Consider the following 20,468-nt stretch of genomic DNA (forward strand, 5'->3'; position numbering starts at 1 on the left):
ACTGTGATGGAACAATCTGACTGAAGAAAGAAAAACTTCGGTTATTCTACAAGTTGAAATCAAAGCCAAACTTAAGACAGAAATTTACATTTGAATTGTATCATCTTCAATAATATCCTTTATTCTCATACTATTCGTTTGGATCAAACACTGCAGGGTTTGGTTTCATGTATGATAGACCGAACTTTGAAGTCAGACAATCAGCTGCCAAACTGGAAAACAGGGAAACAAGGAGGCTCTGAAATAACAACTCAAGTGTCAAAGTCGGCTTGGCCTGTGGGTAAGAATTCATTTAAACCCTGAGATGCTACACGGAAAAGAAAGAAAGAATGAAAGAAATAAAGAGAGATCAGCAGATCAAACTACAAGAACTATGGATTTCGCCTTGATGTCTTAAATACCCCACCCCCCCAACACACACACACACACACACACATCCACACACATTGTTAGAATGTTACAATCATGTAATAGAAGCCGCGTTTCTAAATCATTTAAACCCCAATTTGCACCATTTCCTTCTTACTTATCAGCCAAAGTTGATTCCAATTCCCACATACATTTTTACTGTTAAAAAGAATTACTCAGCTCTCTCTGGTCAACAAACCTTTAAATGGAGAAACTTAAATCACAGGGATATACTGTAAGTTCAAAGAGCAGCTATCAGCTCTGAAATATTTAATGGCCTACCACGAGGTATTATAAAGAGCCTGAACTTGATTAAATGTTCAATATCATTTTGGATAAAAAACAACTTTATTCCTAGTCTACACAGACCATAATATTCAAAGTTACTGTTACATGTGACAGCCCTTAAGTTTACCCTGTTCCTACAGGGTCTGGGAATAATAAAAACCTTGGGTCTTTTTAATGATGTGTTTAATTGTTATCCTGCCTCTGTATCCTCTGTTATATGATTACTGAGTGCTCTCTGTATAGCACCTGCTTGTTGACTTGAGCCTCTGATTCAAAGCTGCATCCTGCTCACGACCATAAAGTTGAGTGAATCTGTAGCATTCCCCGCCTCCCCCAGGGGAACCTGCCCCATTTATGAGGAGTTATAGACTGGAGAGCTCATTATTCATAATAGCTGGATGGAACCAGCTCCATATGTAGCCTGAGTCTGAACATGCAGCCATGCAAAAATCTCCTCACTGAATCATGCTGCAGCTATGAGGGCTTGAATAACGAGCGTGTGAAGTGGGGCTTTGTATATTGTGCACTCATCAGCCAAACCAGCTAATCATTCTTTGATTCATTTGCTTTATCAGCAGCTGCTTGAAGTTATTATATTGCTAGGTTGCTGAGAGCTTGTGATGGGATTGTAATATTTCTGCCACACAGGGGATGAACTGAAGGAGAATGTGCGGCTCTGTTTCAGCAAGATTTTCCGATTATATCTGAGACCACAGTGGCTTCGACAACAATAGCAGTCTCCCGTGTCACCATGGTTTTGCTTACTATTACTTACTGTGAAACCTTAAAGTAAACCTCTCAACAATAAAAGAAACCATTTTTAACACAGATTAGGAGTTAACAAAAGGCAATGATACAGTGCTGCAACACAGCTTGTCCTCGCGTAGCCTGGAGACTGAGGGTGCAGACAAAAGAAGCTCTAATCAATTAGCCTGGAACGTGTCTGGCAGAGTCCTCGATTTTCAGTCTCCCCACGTCTCCTCCCTCAGTATTTACTTGCTTATTTAAGGGATGCTTGAAAGCACTGACCATATTAATATTTGATGCCTTTGCCTGGCTCCTTGCAGTGGTTGAGTGAGGTGGGTTTTTAAGAGTGTTGTTGTTGATTACAAGAAAGAAAGGTCAGATATTTGAGGACTTTTTCCTCTTCAGAAGTATTAGGTGTTATAAACAAGATATTCTCTCAGAAAAGGAGATAGAAAATGAAAGTAAAGGAAAGCAGAACCAAACCCCAGCATGTCAAATAAGTTGTATTCTCAATGGTGAGTTTTTCAGAGCCTTGCCTATTATCTTCTTGACCTTATAGTTCTTATCTTACCTTATAAGGATCATGGATATTAATGTTTTCGCTCATCTTACATTAGGTTACATCACATTTTGACAATATTGTGATGGTATATTAAAGGATTTTGTCATTTTTTTCTCCTCATATCACAGAGTTTTACAATAAAGCTCAGCAAAAGCCCAATATTAACGACTTTAGATCTTGATATCAATTCATTCATTCTCTCTCTTCAACTCATCAGCTGATTGTGCAATTGTGTGTGATTTTGCATTTTACATTTTTAGTCAACCCAATCACACACTTTCCTTCCTTTTCAGTTGTCATGTTAGTAATGCAGATGTGACTCCCCCCCCCCCCCCCCCGAATACTCTTTCACCTCGAGTCCTCAATACATTGGGCATCCAATTGAGCCCCGTTTTCACCTAGCGGTCCGGTTCAGTTCAGTTGGTGCGTTACACTTTTATTGGCGTTTACCAATGGCGGTACCAATGATCCTACTTTTTTGGTCACTTCTGTTGGGGTGCCAAGTGTGCCGATCCGACCCTAAAGGCTGGAGCTAGACACACTGCAGTTTGTTGATTGGTTGAAAGAATCTTAACTTCCTGGTAATAAAGGACAAAAACAAAACGTACCATGTTTAAATTTCCTGCACATTTGGAAAGAGTCATTTCAAGGCTGTTTTTGTCTTTTGTCTCAGAGATTCAGACCTTCCTAGGACTCTTTGATTTTTGTTTTCTGTGTAATATTCTTATTTGTTGAATTTATTGGCTGATTACACTATAGAATAGAATAGAATAGAATAGAATTACTTTATTGATCCCAAACTGGGAAATTGTGGAAATGTTGCGCCGCTGTGATTTAGTGATGTGTAAGGGTTGGGTTGGCTGTGTAAACGCAAGCAAGATCAGGACTTACCTTACCCGTACCAAACTGGACTGAAGCTACCACCATGCTCATCACAAGTCCTGCACATGTCCCATCAATCCAAAGCCTTCAGCATACCTCTGTATATCCCACCACCACTAGAGTCAAGACTCCATCTGGGGCGCTACTATTTAACATCAGGCATACGGACTGGGTTGAAGATCAGCTAACTTCTTGGCTGTCCTTCTGTACTCTCGACCCAGTTGAAGGATTATCCTTCCCAAAAATGCGTAGCAAGAGGTCCGTGTAGGTTCTCAGTCATCCTGGTCACGGTAAATTGGAAGCTTGATCCAAAGGCAACTGGACTTGGTTGAAGATCAATGATCAATGATGATGACCTTCAACCAAGTCCACTTGCCTTTGGATCATGCTTACAATTTACAATGACCTGAATGACTGAGAACCTAGAGAGACAGCATTAAATGTCCTTTTAAAATTATGACATGACAGTGGACTTTGATTGCCAAAGCCTCCAAGTTTTACTGCTTTGTTTTAGTCTTATGATCAGACATTTGCTAAATTTTTATTCATGCATTCTACACTTAAATATTTGCTGTTTGAAATAGTTTCTTGAAAATATGTATTTATGATCTTTTATGCTGGTTCTAATGATTAAAAGATGATGAAGAAGAAGACATACTGAAGACAAATAGGATCCCATGATCATGGACTAATAGACAGATGTCAGGGTGAGGGGGTTGCACATAAGAGTCATGGGCTTGTAATTTTGGCACCTTGCAGTGCTCAGAAGTAAACTGGCACCTCTACTGGCCCAATTTCCAGACTTGGTTTGCACCTGGAATTTAACTGGCAAACCACCAATCAAAGCCCCTACAGACTGAGCCCCTGCTGCTCCATTCACTTTCATTGTGTTAATGTGCTGGTGTTATTTCTATCCAACCTATATGTTGCTTCTTTTTGCCGTCTTTTTTGTACTGAAGACTGTGATTCCTCTTACTGTGCACTTATTCCTTTTCTTTCTCATTATAGTTTTCTTCAACAAACTTTGGGTCATGCATGAAATTTTGTAATTTCCCTTTGAGAGTAATCTTTGATTTTGGGCCTCACCAATTCAATTGGCTCGACTCTGGTAGAACAAGTCAAGTCAGGTCGGTTATCGAGATCACAAATAACCTAGGAAGACTGCCAGAGCAAAAACACATACTTTTCTACAGGTTTAATTGGGATTCATGATGGTGCCAACAGCCAGCAGCACTCATATATTGGCTTATAAATCAGCCAAAGCCAATAATTGGCAAGTCAGAATGTACTCCCTACCATCACGATTGCACATTCTTTTTCTTCTCACTCCATCTTCCCCACAAACATCGCTACACTCTGGCAGCCATAGTATAAGAGGGGATCTAATGATGATACTCAGACCCTGCCGGCTTGTTTGAAGGACCAATGCTCATCACTTGTCCATGTAATGCCTTTGCAATTGAAAGAAAATCATGAAACAAAAGGGTATTGAAAACCTATAGTTGTCTTAATGGTGAGATAAAGGGGCCTTTGGAGACCATTATAGTTTGCCTGGGGCTTGTTAAGAAAGCATTTATCCTTCTGTCACCTTTTAAACCCAAGTCAGCAACATTTATTTAGCACCTTTCGTGAAAACATGCAGCACTAAGTAATTTTCAGGAAAAAGATAAAAATTGCACAGCCAAAAAAGTTATGACAGAAATTCGATAAATTCAACCATTAAACTGTAAAATGTTAAATGTCACATGAGTTCATAAAAACCCCTAGTTATAAGAAAATCATTCTATATTTTCCTCTTAAGATCATTTGGAAACTTTGGAAAATACTTTCAATCAATAATCATAAGCCTTTCCACGGATATGTATATCTCTACCATCATCCATCTTTCTCAAGCTGACCTTGGTTTGTAATATCTAATGCACCCCGTGAAAAAAAAAATACTGACTTACGTTTGAGAGAGGTTGAAGACCCCCTGGGAATCGCCGCTCACGATGCGGTACGTGATCGGGTCATTTTCTCTGTCTGTGGCCTGGGGGAAGAAAAAGAGAAGCAGGACCTTGAAGATCACGTTGTTCCATAAAAGCTGAAGGCTGTGAGATATGACAGCCGTGCATCAAGGATGCTTGACTGGAGTGAAAGTTAGAATATGTAGCAGAGTAAAAGCTGAGAGAAAATGGAAGTAACTTTGTTGCTTAAAAAAAATAAAGAAATGCTTTAAAAAATGATCAAAAAGTTTAAAGCTCCTGTGAGGATCTTTTAATATTAGTCGATTTTGGAGCCCCCCTGTGGACAAAGGGGCACATTGTATCTTTTTGCCAGTTCTTAGTGTTTTCTGACCAAATATTCCAGCCAGAAGTATCACTTTGTGAGTATTTGCTGTTGAAAATGTAAAAAAAAAAAAAAAGCGCTGTTTTCCCCCTGATTCACATCCACCCCTGAAGATGTGGATAAAGGCATTAAATATAATAACTCATTAGTCTTGTTGCTGATTTTCCTGCTTGCTTTTTTAGGTGATACTGAGGCATCATTATGAATCTTAGTCTGTTCTATAATGAGTAAAAAATGTCTCTCAGTAGCTTTAAAGTCAGAGCATCCCACTGGATCGCCTCATTGAATTAGACATTACTTATTTGCGTCGTGACTTGTTTGTGTGTGTTTCTTTCTTGGATCACCTGTAGATTGAGCAGAATCGCTCCTATCCTCATGGCCTCGCTGATTTCCAGATTGTAGTTGAGAAGTGGGAAGCGTGGGGGGCTCTGGTTGTTGGGAGGCAAAACCTCGATGTACACTGTAGTGATGGAGCTCCTGGCAGAAAAGGGGGGGGGGGGGGGTTAAAAAAAAGAAGAAAACATCAGCCCACTGACTGCATCAGTTGCTCCTTGACAGCCCGTGGAGCCGTTGTGAAGAACCTTGCCCACAGCACAGTGGAAAATATTCATAATTTGCAATCCCACACTAAAGCGCTCCTGTGTGAGGGTTTTGATTGCAGAAAGGAAAGAAAGGTACTATGAATGTTACTTTAAATCATTCATAAAGCAAGCCTAAAATTCATGATTTCTTCATAAGAAAAAAAAAAGTTGATTAAAATCCGCCTGCCTGTTCTCAGTTGGTCACATCATGAAAATTAGTGGCTATTTCATAATTCTTATATCTTTGTTTTTTGTGGGACGTATTTTGTTAAACGGTACTGTGCAGTTCAAGAGCCACTTGGTGTAGCACATGGAATCATTATGTCCCCCTTTAGCATGCTTTAGCTTGATTATTTTCAGGGCCATTGGCATGCCTTTAATAGGCTTTGATTTACTTGGTAGTGAGGGTTAGACAATATGGACTTTTTCTATCGTTTCCATACTTTGCTTTCACACAGGATTCATTCTTGACCTTTAAATTTGAAAACAGCAAGGTGATCTTGTACCAGAATCTCCACAATGCCAGATGAAACCAGAGCATCTATTTTTTGACTCACAAAAGCATGTCAGAAATAATATTTCTCACCATTTTTCCTAACATTCCAGAGAAGATATGCCATTTGGAAACTAACTTGTGAATAACTCTGAGCACATAACAGATTAAATAGGACTTGTAAAACAGTGCATGGCTGCATAAATTGGGCAATAACCTTGAATCAAATCTGTTCTTCATGAAAAAGTTATGATTGCACATCAGTTTTAAATATTAAACCTTTTGTTCTATGTGATGCAAAAAATATTTTAACTGTCAGATCGATTGCGAAGAGAGCTCACATCGGTGCAAAGCTACAGTACAGTACCTTCTCTGGGTCTCCGGTGCGTTGTCAGAGGCCTTGACAGTCAATGCGTAAGATCGTCCCACCATTAAAGTGACACCAGGTGCCACGGTAATGCGTCCGGTGCGGTTGCTAATGATGAAGTCTCCCTGAGCACCGGCCAGTATCTCATAAGTCACCAGACCGTTCAGGCCCTCGTCAGCATCTGCTGCTGTCAACTGGGAGAAGAGGAAGGAAAGAAAGATATGGATACGCATTATACAAAATAACATGTTGCTTTTTTTGGTCTGTGCTTTTGCAGAGGGAGTTCTGCCCAGCTGCCAGCAATGCTCACTCAACCAATCAAGCAGGAAATATTTCTCAGTAGGGGGGTTTAGTGAAGCTTCCAACCAGCAGAAGAATCAATTTCGGTGCCTTATAATTATCTAATGAACACATGAACTTTGTTTAATGTATAAAGATATTATCTAATACAACTTTTCCTACCCGCTGTGCTCTCATTACCCCTAGTGATTGTTGTTTGCTGACCTAAATCATCAGACGCTGCTACCTTTCATATAAATAGATGGTGAAAAGACAGCTGCCAAGCGTTTCTCTTGGGAAGGAAGATGGAGGGAAAAAAAAGCTTTACATATAAATTTATCATTTCAAACATACTTTGTTGTCACATAAATTAAGCATCCACCATTTCCTTCAAGCCAATTATTCAAGGCATCCCGCTGCCTGTAATTATGCGCCCTCATGCTGTAGTTGGCTTCATATTTTTGGGGCCTTGAAACTTTAATCCATGCTGCTCCGGACCTCCTTCTTCATCCTCCTGATGCACCAGCATCAAATGAGCAGCAGCATTCTCAGGGGGACTGCGGCTCTAATAAACGGCTTATAAAAAGCGGTTAAGCGGTCATAGCAGACACTCTGCGACCCCTAGCCTCATTTCAGGCAGGGCCAAACTTCTGCTTTTCTAAGGCAGATTAAACTTGACCTTCTCAGCATCTGACATTTTTTGGAGTGGCTGTGCTAAGAGGACAGATCACGGGAAAGAAGAAAAGATAACGCTCTGACTGCCAAATAGGAGCCAATGAAATGAAGGAGCATGAAACATTAATAGATTTAGAAGAATGTGGTTATTGACATACATTTTGAAGACTGCGTTGTTTGTGCATGTGCCTCTATAAAGGGATGCCCTTTACACATGTCCTGTCCATGTGCACAGAGGCTTGCTTTGGTTGGTTTTCAGAAGAAGAAAAAAGGTCATGAAATTGTGACCTTTAAAGCCAGTGTACTGATGAAATACCAAAAACAATGATCCTAATCCATTTTGATAAAAATTTAACAACTAGATTTTTTGTGTTTGTGTGTGTACGTGTGTGTGTGTGTGTGTGTGTGTGTGTGTTGGGGGGGGGGGTTTCCACATACAATTTTTTTATGTCACCATGTCATAATGTTTGTAGATTATGTTATAATCTAACATATAAAGCAGAAAAACATCTTAGGGCCGCCACAAAACAGGCAACAGGCAATCGTTTTGTGATCCTGTTGAATCTGATTTTATTGATGATGTCATTACATTATTTTACATACTTTGTAAAATGTAATGAAATCATGCAGGTCGCCAAGGTCAGACTTTGAGAGGTTGTTATGGTTTGGTCTTTTTCTAGTTTGGTTTTTCAGTGTTTAGTATTTCTTCTTGTTCTAGTGTGTTTTGTTCATTCTTGAGTACTGTGTGTTTTTAGTGTTTCATGATTTAGTTTGTAGTTGTCCTCTGTGTTTCTTGTATTCCTGTCTGTGTGTTTCCCAGTGTGATTGCCCTGATTGTCCTCACCTGTGTCTTGTTAGTCTCACCTGTGTCTGATTCCCCTGTGTATTTAGTCTCTGTGTTTCTTCCCTTCCGTGTCAGTTCGTTGTTGTAAATTGCCAGTGTTGTATGTTGTAGGTTGCTGTTGCATGTTGTTGTATGTAGTCTGGATGTCATTCGTTGGTATGTCAGTTTTTTGCTTGTGCTCCTCTGTGGCTCCTTGGTTTTGATCCCCGTGTTTCTTGTTGAACTTTTGTAAATACGTTTTTGCTGCCTTTGGCCTTTTTGTTTAATTAAATATTTTTGGTTTTCTGCACTTGGGTCCACCGCCCTTTTTTTACACACCGCACCGTAACAGAGGTTGCGTTTTTGCATAATCGTGATGAATTTATCTAAAATAATAAAAACATTTTAGCAAAAGCGACGTAAAAAAAACCCTCACATTTACTTTCAGTTTAACAGATTTCAGTGATATGTAACCTCTGAAGCTGCTTCAAGAAATGACATCACAGTAAGCAAAAAATACCGATGTCTGCACTGAGTGTCAGGTGAAACTATTTAAATGCCTTGTACACTTCTCATATAAAAAGCACTTCTTAAAAAACTAAAGATGTGCATGAACCTTCTTGAGTGTAGAAAAAATATTTTGTTCAGTTTTTATATTCATAATTGTTGGAATTAATACGTTTTGTGTGTTCATTTGCATCACAATGCATTTTAAGATACTTAAAATGATGCAATCACAAAGATCATAATTGCCAATGTTTGCACGGTCAGAGAGAGGACAAATCCTTCTTATTCAGGGGAAAGATTAACACATGACTATCATTGACCCTTAGCACTATGGATTTACTTAGGTCATGATTATTGATCTACTTGGTAAAGGGTTTCCCAGGACAGAAAGAACGTTCTCTCTGACTCGTCTGTCACGCCGGCAGATGAGACAGAGGGAACAGTTCCAGGAGCTTGCCTGTCAACACAATGCATTGGATTGTGGAGCTTATTTGCTTTGAGCATGAAAGACTGTGTGTGTGTGTGTGTGTGTGTGTGTGTGTGTGTGTGTGTGTGTGTGTGTGTGTGTGTGTGTGTGTGTGTGTGTGTGTGTGTGTGTGTGTGTGTGTGTGTGTGTGTGTGTGTGTGTGTGTGGGAGAGGTCTGTGTGATGTGGACAAAGACAGAGACGTCAAACAGAGTGCCAGAGAAAGGGATAACGAAGAAAAAGAGGAAAAGGCGAGAGAACGATTGTTGGATTGATTACCTGTAGCACCGTCTCGCCTGGCTGCATGTCTGTGAAGACTTCGACGCTGTAGGATACCTCGGCAAATGTGGGCGTGTTGTCATTGGCATCAATGACCAGGATGTTTACAGTAACCGGGCTGCTCTGCTGGACGCCGTCTGATGCAACCATCTGTGATGACAAGAAAGAGGCATATGGATGCAAGCTTAGCAGTCTGTGAACAAGAAAACAACGTTTATTATGAGAAAATGACAGAAACATCGAGGGTTTTTTTTCATATTCAAGTCTTGACTTCCCTCCTGACTTTGATCATGGATCATGGACTTTTAACTAAGACACCACAGACTGTCAGGATAGGGAACCTGTGATCATCCACCATAATTCTGAACATAGGTGCTCCGCAGGGCTGTGTGCTCAGCACGGCTCTCTTCACCCAAGACGGTGGCTCCTCCAATACCATAATTCATCGAATTCATCGAAAACAAAAAGAAGTCCTACAACAGACAGGGGGTCCAACACCTGGCAGAGTGGTGCTTGGACACCAACCTGGTTCTAAACACCACCAAGACTAAGGAGGTCATTGTTGACTTCCGGTGGCTCAGGTGGACCACACAGTCCCTGCTGACCATAAATGGGGAAGAGGGGCTGATTGTCAACACGCAAGGCAGGCAACTGCCCCAGGCCAGTAGGAGGCCTCGATGGCTGACAAACTTTACATCACAGCAGTGGCTCAAAATGTGCAAATTTTCCAATGACAGTAGGAACCTCCCGAAGGGGGCCCCACATGACAGCACTCACTCTTGGTGCCCTGCCAAGCATTGCATGCATTGTTGTTTTGAAAACCAAAGACCAAAGAAAGAGTAACAAAAAGGAAGAGGAGTAAGCATTGCAACGCTGGTTGGAGGGCCCCCCCAATTAATTTTTGCCTAGGGCCCCAATAGACTGTAGAATCGCCACTGAAGAGGTGGAAAGTATGAGCGCCATCAAATTCCTGGGAATCCACATAACTGAGGACCTGACAGGGATGCTGAACACCTCCAGCCTGGTAAAGAGTCGAGAGCGCAGCAGGTACTCTTCTTCGTGTGGAAAGTAAAGCAGGCCGGACTGCCCCCACAACTGCTCACAAACTACTACAGGAGCACGATAGAGAGCATCCTCTGTCAGTTCTTCACAGCATGGTACGGAAGCTGCAACGTGGAAAACAAGAAGGACCTGTCCCTGGTGGTAAAAACAGCTCAGAGGACTGGGAGCCGGACTCTCAGCCTTGGACACTATCTATGCTGATCAACTGCAGCAGAAGGCAAGGTCCATCAGCACGGACAAAACGCACCCAGGAAACTCTCTGTTTATTCCCCTACCATCAGGAAGGAGATACTGCACTTTAAAAACCCAGACTACTACTACTACAAACCCAGAGCTGTAGCCTTCATAACCCCCCCACCACACACACACACTGACAAGGCCTAACATGTAAAATGCTCTGCTCTGACGTGTATATCTTGATCTACTACACACTGTTTGTTTTTCTGAGGTTTTTAATGCTGCTTCTATTGAGATTGTCATATGAATTTCGTTGTAGACTACTACAATGACAATAAACTTCCTCATGTCCTTGTGTCATTCTTTCAGTTTTTATAATACAGTATCACCTAAACATGTTTCTATCACCACTTACTTGAAGTCAATATTCTGAGGTTATATATACTTAATTTTGATTCCCTTAGCTTTGGAAAGAGAGACAAGTGACAAGAACTTGCATAAAGCTTGCCTTAAAGTGAAGTTTGCTAACCAAGCGGACTGCATGTTTATTTGTCCCTGGCAGCAGTAGTATCCAATCCTTGTTGGCAAAGGGGAAATAAAGTCGACTGAGTAAAAACAGCAAATAAAGAGTAGGAGAGATGAGCTCCAAACAACAACTGTGGCAGCTGCAGGAAATACATGTTTCTGGGGGGGGGGATTGCTATTCCCTCCAAAATCTGCTCTCAGCGCTGAACTCCAAATGACACGTTGTGCTGGTTATGTGCTATAATATACATCGAGAGGGTGCCTTCAGCAGCAGCTAAACGCTTGCAGTGAGGGGTGTTGTTCAGAAACATGTGTGAATATAAACTACAGCAGCTATTTTCTCTCCTATCAAGTAGAGTTTGAGTTTTCCAAAATGGAGAGAGATTCCGGGAAAGGGGAAAAGTAGATTTGGAATATTTGAGACATTCCGTCTGTATGTTAAGACACTCCATTCTAAAGCACATGTGCAAGTACTGACACATGTATCTGCAGAAAAAACAAACCTGCAAAACCAGTTGTAAACAATTTCATGCCTCCCTTCTCAACCCTTTCTCTTTCTGTCACACAGAGACAGTAAAAACTGAGACAAAACACAAACAAAATAATCTTCGAAGGCTGATATTTATCTAAATTGGATCTGGGTGCTTTCTCCTCTTCCAGGCCAGGATCCGCTGGGTAATTATAAAATTGATTTGATGCTAGCATTTACCCAAACACAAGATTTCTCTCAATAACAATCTTGGAAAATAACATCATCTTTAGAGGAACAAAAAGCCTAACCTTCAAAGCGTTTGTGCTGTTATCTAGTAAACATTATGTTAACAAGCTTTTAGCAAGACCTCAGGGAGAATAGCCTTCACTTGTAATGTCTGATTAAGTGACCAATTTAGATTTCTTCTCCAAGATGCTGCTTGTCATATTGCAGTTTGACCCATTTTAACTGTTATGTTATTATTATGCCGTTAAATGCTTTTTTTCACAGGCTGGAAAAGGGAAGCGGGGTTGTCAGCTGCAGCTTCAGTTCTCTGTCAGTGTCTCTTTAGGAGGCGTTCAGGAACATCACTGTTTTGCAGGTCACCAGCATTTTGGCAATCCTGAGGGGCCAATACACAATAATGACTTGATGCAGGTTAAATAGAAGGAAAAACACCTTTAGATTAAAAAACGTCCTTCAGGTCAGAGTGTCAAAGTAAAGCGCGAATGAAACACGAGCCATTACACAGCCAGTGTTGACAGCTGTGTTGAAGCATATTCATTTGCACATAAGGTAAATAACTGTACAAAGATGACTAACTGCATCCTGTGTGGCATGGCAGGGCTAAATAAACACAATGCACATATTTGTGCACTGCAAGCAAACAATGGCTAATTTAGCAAGTTTGTGAAAGGACAGCCAACTTTATGTAAGGCTGATGAGGAATCTACACCAAACAGATTTTAACAACACCATTAATCTGTAGACTGTAAATATTAATGGACGAAGCCTGAGTGACGTCACCCATCTCTTACTGCAGGGGGTTCTGGAGGCTGATCGGCAGCAGCAACCATGCCAGAAATCCCGTCTCAGCCTAACTTTAAGTCAACTTAATGAGCGGCCTAGAGCTGGAGCTGAAGCAGGTTTTAAGCCTCCCGACAAACTGCTGCATCCTGCTTGCCTGTCAATCAGGTCAGCCTCGTGCCCTATGCATAACCCATACCGTTCATAAAACCAAAATGGATTCGTTATAATATAATTCACTCTCTGTACAGTGTGTTCCAGGCTGTAAAAATGTTTATCTATGCTGAAAAACAGGAATTTTTGAATGGGGTGTGTGACTTCTGGGGCTTCTGCATCCAGCCTCAAGCGGAGACTCCAACAACTGCATTTTTTTTTTTTCACTTCAGCATTGGCTTCATTTTCCAATGCCTTTTGTAAAGCGAACTTAGCTTAAAACAGTACACAATAAAATACAAAAGCATAACATAAACTGTTTTGAAATGCAAAAAAATATCATTTCAAACAAGCTATTTAATATGTGATTATTCACGGTTAACTATTGAGTTTAAGCAATTAAACAAAAATATAAAAAATATTTGTTTGACAGCCCGACTACAAAGCCCTTAGAGTGTTTCTAGTATTAAATGTACAGGAAGTCTCTGGCAAACAACTGAGACATGCACTGAAAAATTAAACATCAACCTCCAGTGTTGAAAAATACATCAAAAGCAGAAGTGCAAAATCCTGCAGTTTGTCGAGTGTCCGCTTGAGGCTGGCTGCAGAAGCACCGAAAGTCACATACACAACCATTAAAAAACCCCAGAAATTAGCACGTTTACAGCCTGGTTCAAAGAATGGAAAAGGTCTGATTAGCAATATGTCTATACCAGCAGATTGGGGGATGAGTCTTTTGATGACTCATCTGTTTTTACTTTTATGAATTATAAGGGTTACTCACAATGAGGCATGTAGCTGACCTGATTGACAGGCATGTGCGGTGTAGCTGTTTGTCAGGAGGCTTAAGACCTCTCTTAGCCTGTTGTTAGGGTGACTAAAAGTTATTGAGTGAGAGCATTTCCTGCATGGCGACCTCCATCAATGGGCTTCCAAAGCCCCCTGCAGTATCCGACTGTTGATGTCAATCAGCATTAGTCCATTAATATATACAGAGTCTATGTGGACAATAAGCACCACTTTTTAGTCCGGTAGAAGACAGGAATGTACAGAAGGTATCAGCGGCAGAGAGGACAATGCTGCTGAAGAGGCCATGGAAATCTTAAAGTGCACTGTATCGAACAGTCCACGTTGCAAAACAGAGACACAGAGCTCCAGCTTTTACTGTGATGCTGAATGTCAGAATGGATCCTGAGCTTAAAAGCTTTTTAAAGCACTCACATCTGAGAAATAAAAACAGCATTATATGCCAGAGTGTAGAGAAAACTTTAATGGACATGAATGGAATAAGTAAGCAGATAAACACATGGATGAGGTAGAGGACAAAAAAGGGTCAATTTGCCGCAGGCAAGATAAACAAACCCTGCCATTATAATAGTCCAAAGCACCTCTACCAAATCAAGCAGTACACCTCAAAATCTAAGTGAACCAAGCCAGTCCTTTTCACAAACCCTGCAGTCTCCAGGGAACTTTTTTTTTTTTTTTTTTTTTTTTTTTTTAAACAGAGCTTTCTCTCGGATAACAATTCTGTCTAATTCACAAGAACCCTCCTGGACAGAAAAGGTTAACCCCAAAAAACAAAGATGCCAACCCACTGGGCAGCCCAAAAGCAACTAGAGGTTTCAAAGCACACTGTTGATGCCAATGTAACAGATGCAGGATCCAATAAAAAAAATTGTACAACAAGATGGTCAATAAGTGCATCATACAGATATGAAGGTAGCTTTGGATGACAGTACCTTATATGTTTTTAAGATCATGCAGTTCTCAATGTATTCTTTCTCAGTTGAGTACTTGTATGTCTCGTTGACAGGTTTCTGGCTATAGATTCAAATGAACTCGAACTAGATATTAAAGTTGTGTCACACTTTGTCATGAAGTGTATATATACTACTATACTGGAATCAGTATCAACATTTGCCTCTGATACTGCCTGTAATGCAATATCAGATATAGAAGTACTCCAGTCAATGCATCGAGCCAAAAATCACAATTCAGCTAAATGATCCTGTGACAACAAACAACAGCAGCGTGGTGCTGGTAGAGAGTTTAATATTAGACACAGCAATAGCAATTTCACTAATCAGTGTTTTTCCACAAATAATATGCAATATATATCTTCTAGGATTCGTGTAGTAGATGCACTCAGTATTAGCCAAAACTTAAGTTTAGGTACAGGAATTGGTGTGTGTGAAGAAAAATTGCATCAGAACATCAGAACATCAAATCATTAAATATCTTAAGTCAAGACAGTTGGAAATGGACTCAACGTTTGTCTTGATTGCCCATTTCGAAATTCAGTTTCTGAAGAGAGTACCCATGTTTGAATGAGTGGCATTGAATTGGATCAAAGTTTAACTTTTTTCAAGTAGGATATGCCATTTAAGTCAGTGGTTGCTGAAATCAGACTCAGAATCAGAAATACTTTATTAATCCCAGGGGGAAATTTGTTTGCTACAGTTGCTCATAACACCAAAAATCAGAGCTTGAGACTATGTGATTAACAACCTTCAACAGTCCAATAAAACACAACACAAAGAGAATGGTTCAATTTCAAAGAAACATTAGCAACATTAAGAAACGAAGGACCTGCTTCTAATACCAAATACAAAAGTATCATTGCTAATGATGGAGGTACTCATCACTTTTTAATAGCCTTGTTCAGACTGCCGTATAAAGGCAAGATATTTACATCCCTGTGACATTTTGCCTCCAACTAGATTATTTCCAAGCCCTATAAACAACTACTTGGTATAAAGAACAAATCCATACAAAGATAGATAGGTGGTCACATGATAAAGGTCACAATGTTCCAATACTGTCAGGTCAGCTTTCTGTCTCCAAGCGCCTCATGGTATAGGACCTACCCCATGACTCCTATTAAAAGACAAAACTGGAGATGCAGGCCACAGGGGTTTTAGCACCGTCATGCAGGTACATTACAGAGTTTAAGACCTACCGTGAACGTATAGACCATCTGCTGCTCCCGGTCCACAGGTTTGAGGAGCCTCAAGTAGCGGATTATCCCGGTCGGGGTCAGGCCAAAGATCGCGGTGTAGTCATCCATGGTAACCTTCGCCATGGGGTCTTTCGTCTTCCAGCAGAAACATGCACAAAAAGAGACATGTTACCAGGGCGACGTGTATGTTTTATCTGCTTTTTTGAAGCAGCAGCTGTGAGGCCAAGAAAACCCATCAGACAGTACATTTTGATCCGTCAAAGAGTTGAAAAAGTATTCTGCTGGCAGGTCCCTCGTGTGTCTTGGAAAACAATGGAGAAAGTGAGGATGGAACAAAAAAATAAACAATTTCTTTTTTTTAACTTGATGCTATCAATAAAGATATAAAAAGAGGAAATTACATCTGCAACAAGAATTGTACAACAATTATTTCCTCTGTTCCATTAAAAGGGTATTATCGACTACATAAAGCAGTCGTTAAAAAATATGGGTTTTCAGCTTCTTGTGTTGACTGTCAACATGCTACATGAGCTGGAAGAGCCATTTAACAGAGATGTGTCACCACTGCTGTGGAGGGACTGTGTTAACAAATAAACCTGAAGTCAATTGTGGTCCACTGCTGCGAGTCGGCTTCGATTCACGTCCATCAATGAGTCCTTTTAAGAGAGTTTGGTAAACATTAAGACTGGGTGGCTTATTGATTCTGTTATCTCGGTTTCCACTCCTCTTTGATTTGTTAATTCTTCTCCAAAGACTGAGTAAAGGGATATTTTCCAAGATGGACTAAAAGGAAGTAGTCATTTGTTCTGGCTGTGTGTGTGTGACAGTGTGCGTTCAATCATGAAAGTACAAATCTATCAGTGCAGTGAGGGTATGAAAGGGTATAAAGCATTCTCCAGGGTTGTTCAGTCTAACACACAAAAAAACACGCACCAATAATATCAGACGGCTTATTAAAACACAACAACCTTTCATTCAACTGCAAACAAGCCGATTCATAAAATGCATTCTTTTGACAGAGCAAAGTTGGCGTTCAAAGAGAATCATTGCAGAGTTTGACGTAAGCATCTGCAGACACCAGGTCAAGAACGTTCATTTCAAGTCGAAGAAAAACAACACAGCACAGCAACCCACTCCAAGCGCACACTCCCATTAGGACAAAACCACAGGGTCAACTAGAGTTATACACACCCGTCATTACTGGAGATCTGCTCAGTATTTAATTCACTATTAATACATTTTTCAATTCATATGAAATGTGTGATTTCACTGGAAAGCATATATAAATGTTCTTTCTACATAATAGAGTCACAGAGTTTATAATTGTATGTTGAGCATGTCTCCAGCAGTGATGAGTGCTCTCAGTTTGTTTTTTTCCTTTTTGCAATGTGATTAAATAACAGAAGGGATGTCCTGAGTCACTTTGAAGGACGGGGATCAAGCTAATTAATGCTTTTATAATGAATCAACCTTGGCTACCCAACGCTTGTCCAATTCTGATCCTTTGTTCATAGTTACTTACTTTAACTTTTTAAGCAGAAACATTTTAAATTGTACAAAATACTAAACATTTAGCAAAGCAGTTAAATCAACAGTGGGGGTAAGTGTATATTGGAAAATTCGGTATGAATATTGAAGGCTGAAATCTATCACCAGAAATTGCTGAAAAATGCAGAAATATGAAACAAATGGTTTGAAAAACCTGAATGTATTGACTGAAGATGAAATGAATTTAGAGCTGAACTAGCAACCAAACAAGAGCTGAGAGCAGACAAAGATTGGTCGTAAAAACTGGAAGCTAAACTCTAATATTGCCAATGCTTTGAGTACACATGGCAAATATGACACCAAACACCAGCTTCAGTTTAACTTTAGTAACATTGTGCTGTACAGAGAACGAAGTGAGTTCATTTCAGGAACATTAAACAACTAACAAACGTGTTTCACCTACAACTTTTCTGGATCAGCAGCTCCAAACTCTTTCCAAATATATTTTCCACAACACTGCTGGACAAAATATTGTAAGAAAACCAATTAAAGCGGTGATGCAGAGCTTTTAAGCGGTCCAATCCCTTAATTGAATTGGCTTCACAGAAATAAAAGTAGGCCTATTTAAAGCAATTAAAAGTGCTAACCAGAGGTGTAGCGGATCATTGTTGATCTGTGATCTGTATGAATCCCCACAGTTTGGCAATGAGCGATGGATTAAAAGTTTAACACTATTGTGTGCAATACAGCTTTACTGCTGCCGACTCCAAATAAAGTGTTGCAGAGATAAAAGACAAGACAGAGTGTTGTGTGTTTGACTCTTAAGTGCAAAGATTAAAAGAACTGATATTTTCTTTTTCGGTTCAGTGTGATGCATAAAACATTCCCGCATGGATGCACAGAGAGAAACTACTTAGGAGTTTGGAAAGAAGAAAGTTTGCAGAGGCTGATGAAACACTTTGGGGGAAAGTTAGTTTTGGGTTAGATATACTTAGACGACTTCTGTATGTCAATTATCCAACCTAATATTTGCATTGTAAAACCGGCACATGAGCACCATGGAGCCATTCTACAAATGTAATAATAGTCTGAATTTATTTTAATAAATACATGTTTTTACCAAGAAACATGTGGCTTTTAACACAGAAATAGGCTACAAAGTGTTGATTTTTTGCTGTTCATTGGGGTCTTTGTTTAAATAGGGCTTCCACTGTTCCCCTGTCACTGTCATAGTGCTAGCTTATATTTAGCTAGAACCAGCTGATTTGTGTTTCTGATAATCTATTATGTAAGGTTTGTAACTTTATCCAAAAGCATATCCAATATTTCACAAATTCAGTTTCAGAGCACAATACTGAGTAAAAAAAAAAACTGAAGATAGAATCCTGGAACAAAGCTTGTTGTTGTAGTTTAGCCTGTAACTAGCACAACACATGCTCTGCTAGTGTAGCCAGAACAAAGAAACACACATATCTGTTATCCGAAACAGGCATCATACATACTGTAACTAGTTCAATGAAGTAAAAAACTGAAAAAAAATGTGTTACAGCTAATTTGTCAGGGGATACAGAATGATTTATGTTTTCTGTTTGAAATGCTGGAAATAAGTGGCTCAAACAGATACGTTATTTTTTTTTTCTTCGAAGATGTAGTTCTTTTCATTAATGACTGTCGCCGTCTGATATATTGGAGCACTATTTAAATAAAGCAGAGGTTGAAATTAAACTGACTGCTTGCTTATTAGATCAAAATGTAGCCATGTTCAGTTATGTAGAAAACCTTGGCCGTGATACATTGGGATGCATGGAGCAAAAAAAACACGTATTTATTTTATTTGTTTTTCCGACCCTTGACTCAAACTGTGTGATGATCTGAATTCCAATTTTTGTGATCCACTGCACCCCTAGCACTCAGCATCACTTTATTCTGCAGGAATACAATACTGGATTAACCTGTGTATTAGAAGATCCTCGATAAACCAGCAGAGCTTAGTAGCAAAGAACTTGATCAGGACATCCCTACATCAGAGTGTGTGTGTGTGTGTGTGTGTGTGTGTGTGTTAATGTATGTATAAGCATTCAAAATCCACCCCTTTACCTACAGGTGTATCGCCAGGATCCAGCTACAACAAGGACACAATTACAGCAGGGAAAATGACTCATGATGTTTTTGTGGACACACAACACAAACATATAAATAAATGTGGGTATTAATCAATATTCACTCAATGCACTCAAGCGCCTTGTGTCTGTATGCAGACATGCATGAGCGGGGGGTGAGGACAGTGAGTGTAGTCTGATTTAGGCCCCTTTCTTTGTACCTCCTCGATGTCGTTATCCAAAGCAATGATTCCCAGGGGAGCAGTGAGGTTAGCACTGGCTGAGATAGTCGTGCCGACAGGGGAGGACTCGCTCACATAGCCCTGATAGGTGGCAAACTGGAAATATGGCGCCTGGTTGTTCTCATCCAGGATTTCGATAATGAGGTCAGCGAAGGCAGGGAGTGGATGACCGTTGTCCTGTTCAGCCTGGAGAGTAAAAAAAAAAAAAAAAAAAAGAGACAAGAAGTTTTAGTCAATGAGTCAAAAAATCAACAAGCCTCCTTAAAACTACAAAAACTGAAATATGAAACTACAAAAAGAAGTCTTCTGGAAATGAAGGATAATTTAGATAATGAGAGAACCACACTTCCCAACTCTTTTACAGGCGCATGGACAGAAAGACTTCATTTCTCATAGCGTCATTTCAATGATAAGAAAGTGCTAAATTGACAAAATTTAATCAGGGGTCCATTTAGGATTAGGCCTCTGTAATTACCAGAGCACTTAACGCAAATACCGTCATTTATAAGGGAGAGGCAGTAATTAGTGGCTCCTACTACTCTGTGTAGTGAGTGACTGCCGATAAAGGGAGGCTCATTTTC

General features: G+C 40.0%; 1 protein-coding gene across 1 annotated transcript in view; it reads right to left on the reverse strand.

Moving 5' to 3' along the window:
- Positions 1-20,468, reverse strand: part of LOC109981938 (protocadherin-15) — a 233,723-nt gene that overhangs the window by 86,820 nt on the left and 126,435 nt on the right. The window contains exons 13-18 of the mRNA XM_065959676.1: positions 19,867-20,073; positions 16,059-16,193; positions 9,685-9,834; positions 6,657-6,850; positions 5,560-5,692; positions 4,837-4,916 (exon numbers count right to left, since the gene is read on the reverse strand). Of these exons, the coding sequence (XP_065815748.1) occupies positions 4,837-4,916; positions 5,560-5,692; positions 6,657-6,850; positions 9,685-9,834; positions 16,059-16,193; positions 19,867-20,073 (899 nt within the window). The remainder of the gene's footprint in view (positions 1-4,836; positions 4,917-5,559; positions 5,693-6,656; positions 6,851-9,684; positions 9,835-16,058; positions 16,194-19,866; positions 20,074-20,468) is intronic.

The sequence above is a fragment of the Labrus bergylta genome, chromosome 10 (genome assembly GCF_963930695.1).
Source record: "Labrus bergylta chromosome 10, fLabBer1.1, whole genome shotgun sequence".
In the NCBI taxonomy this organism is placed as follows: domain Eukaryota; kingdom Metazoa; phylum Chordata; class Actinopteri; order Labriformes; family Labridae; genus Labrus; species Labrus bergylta.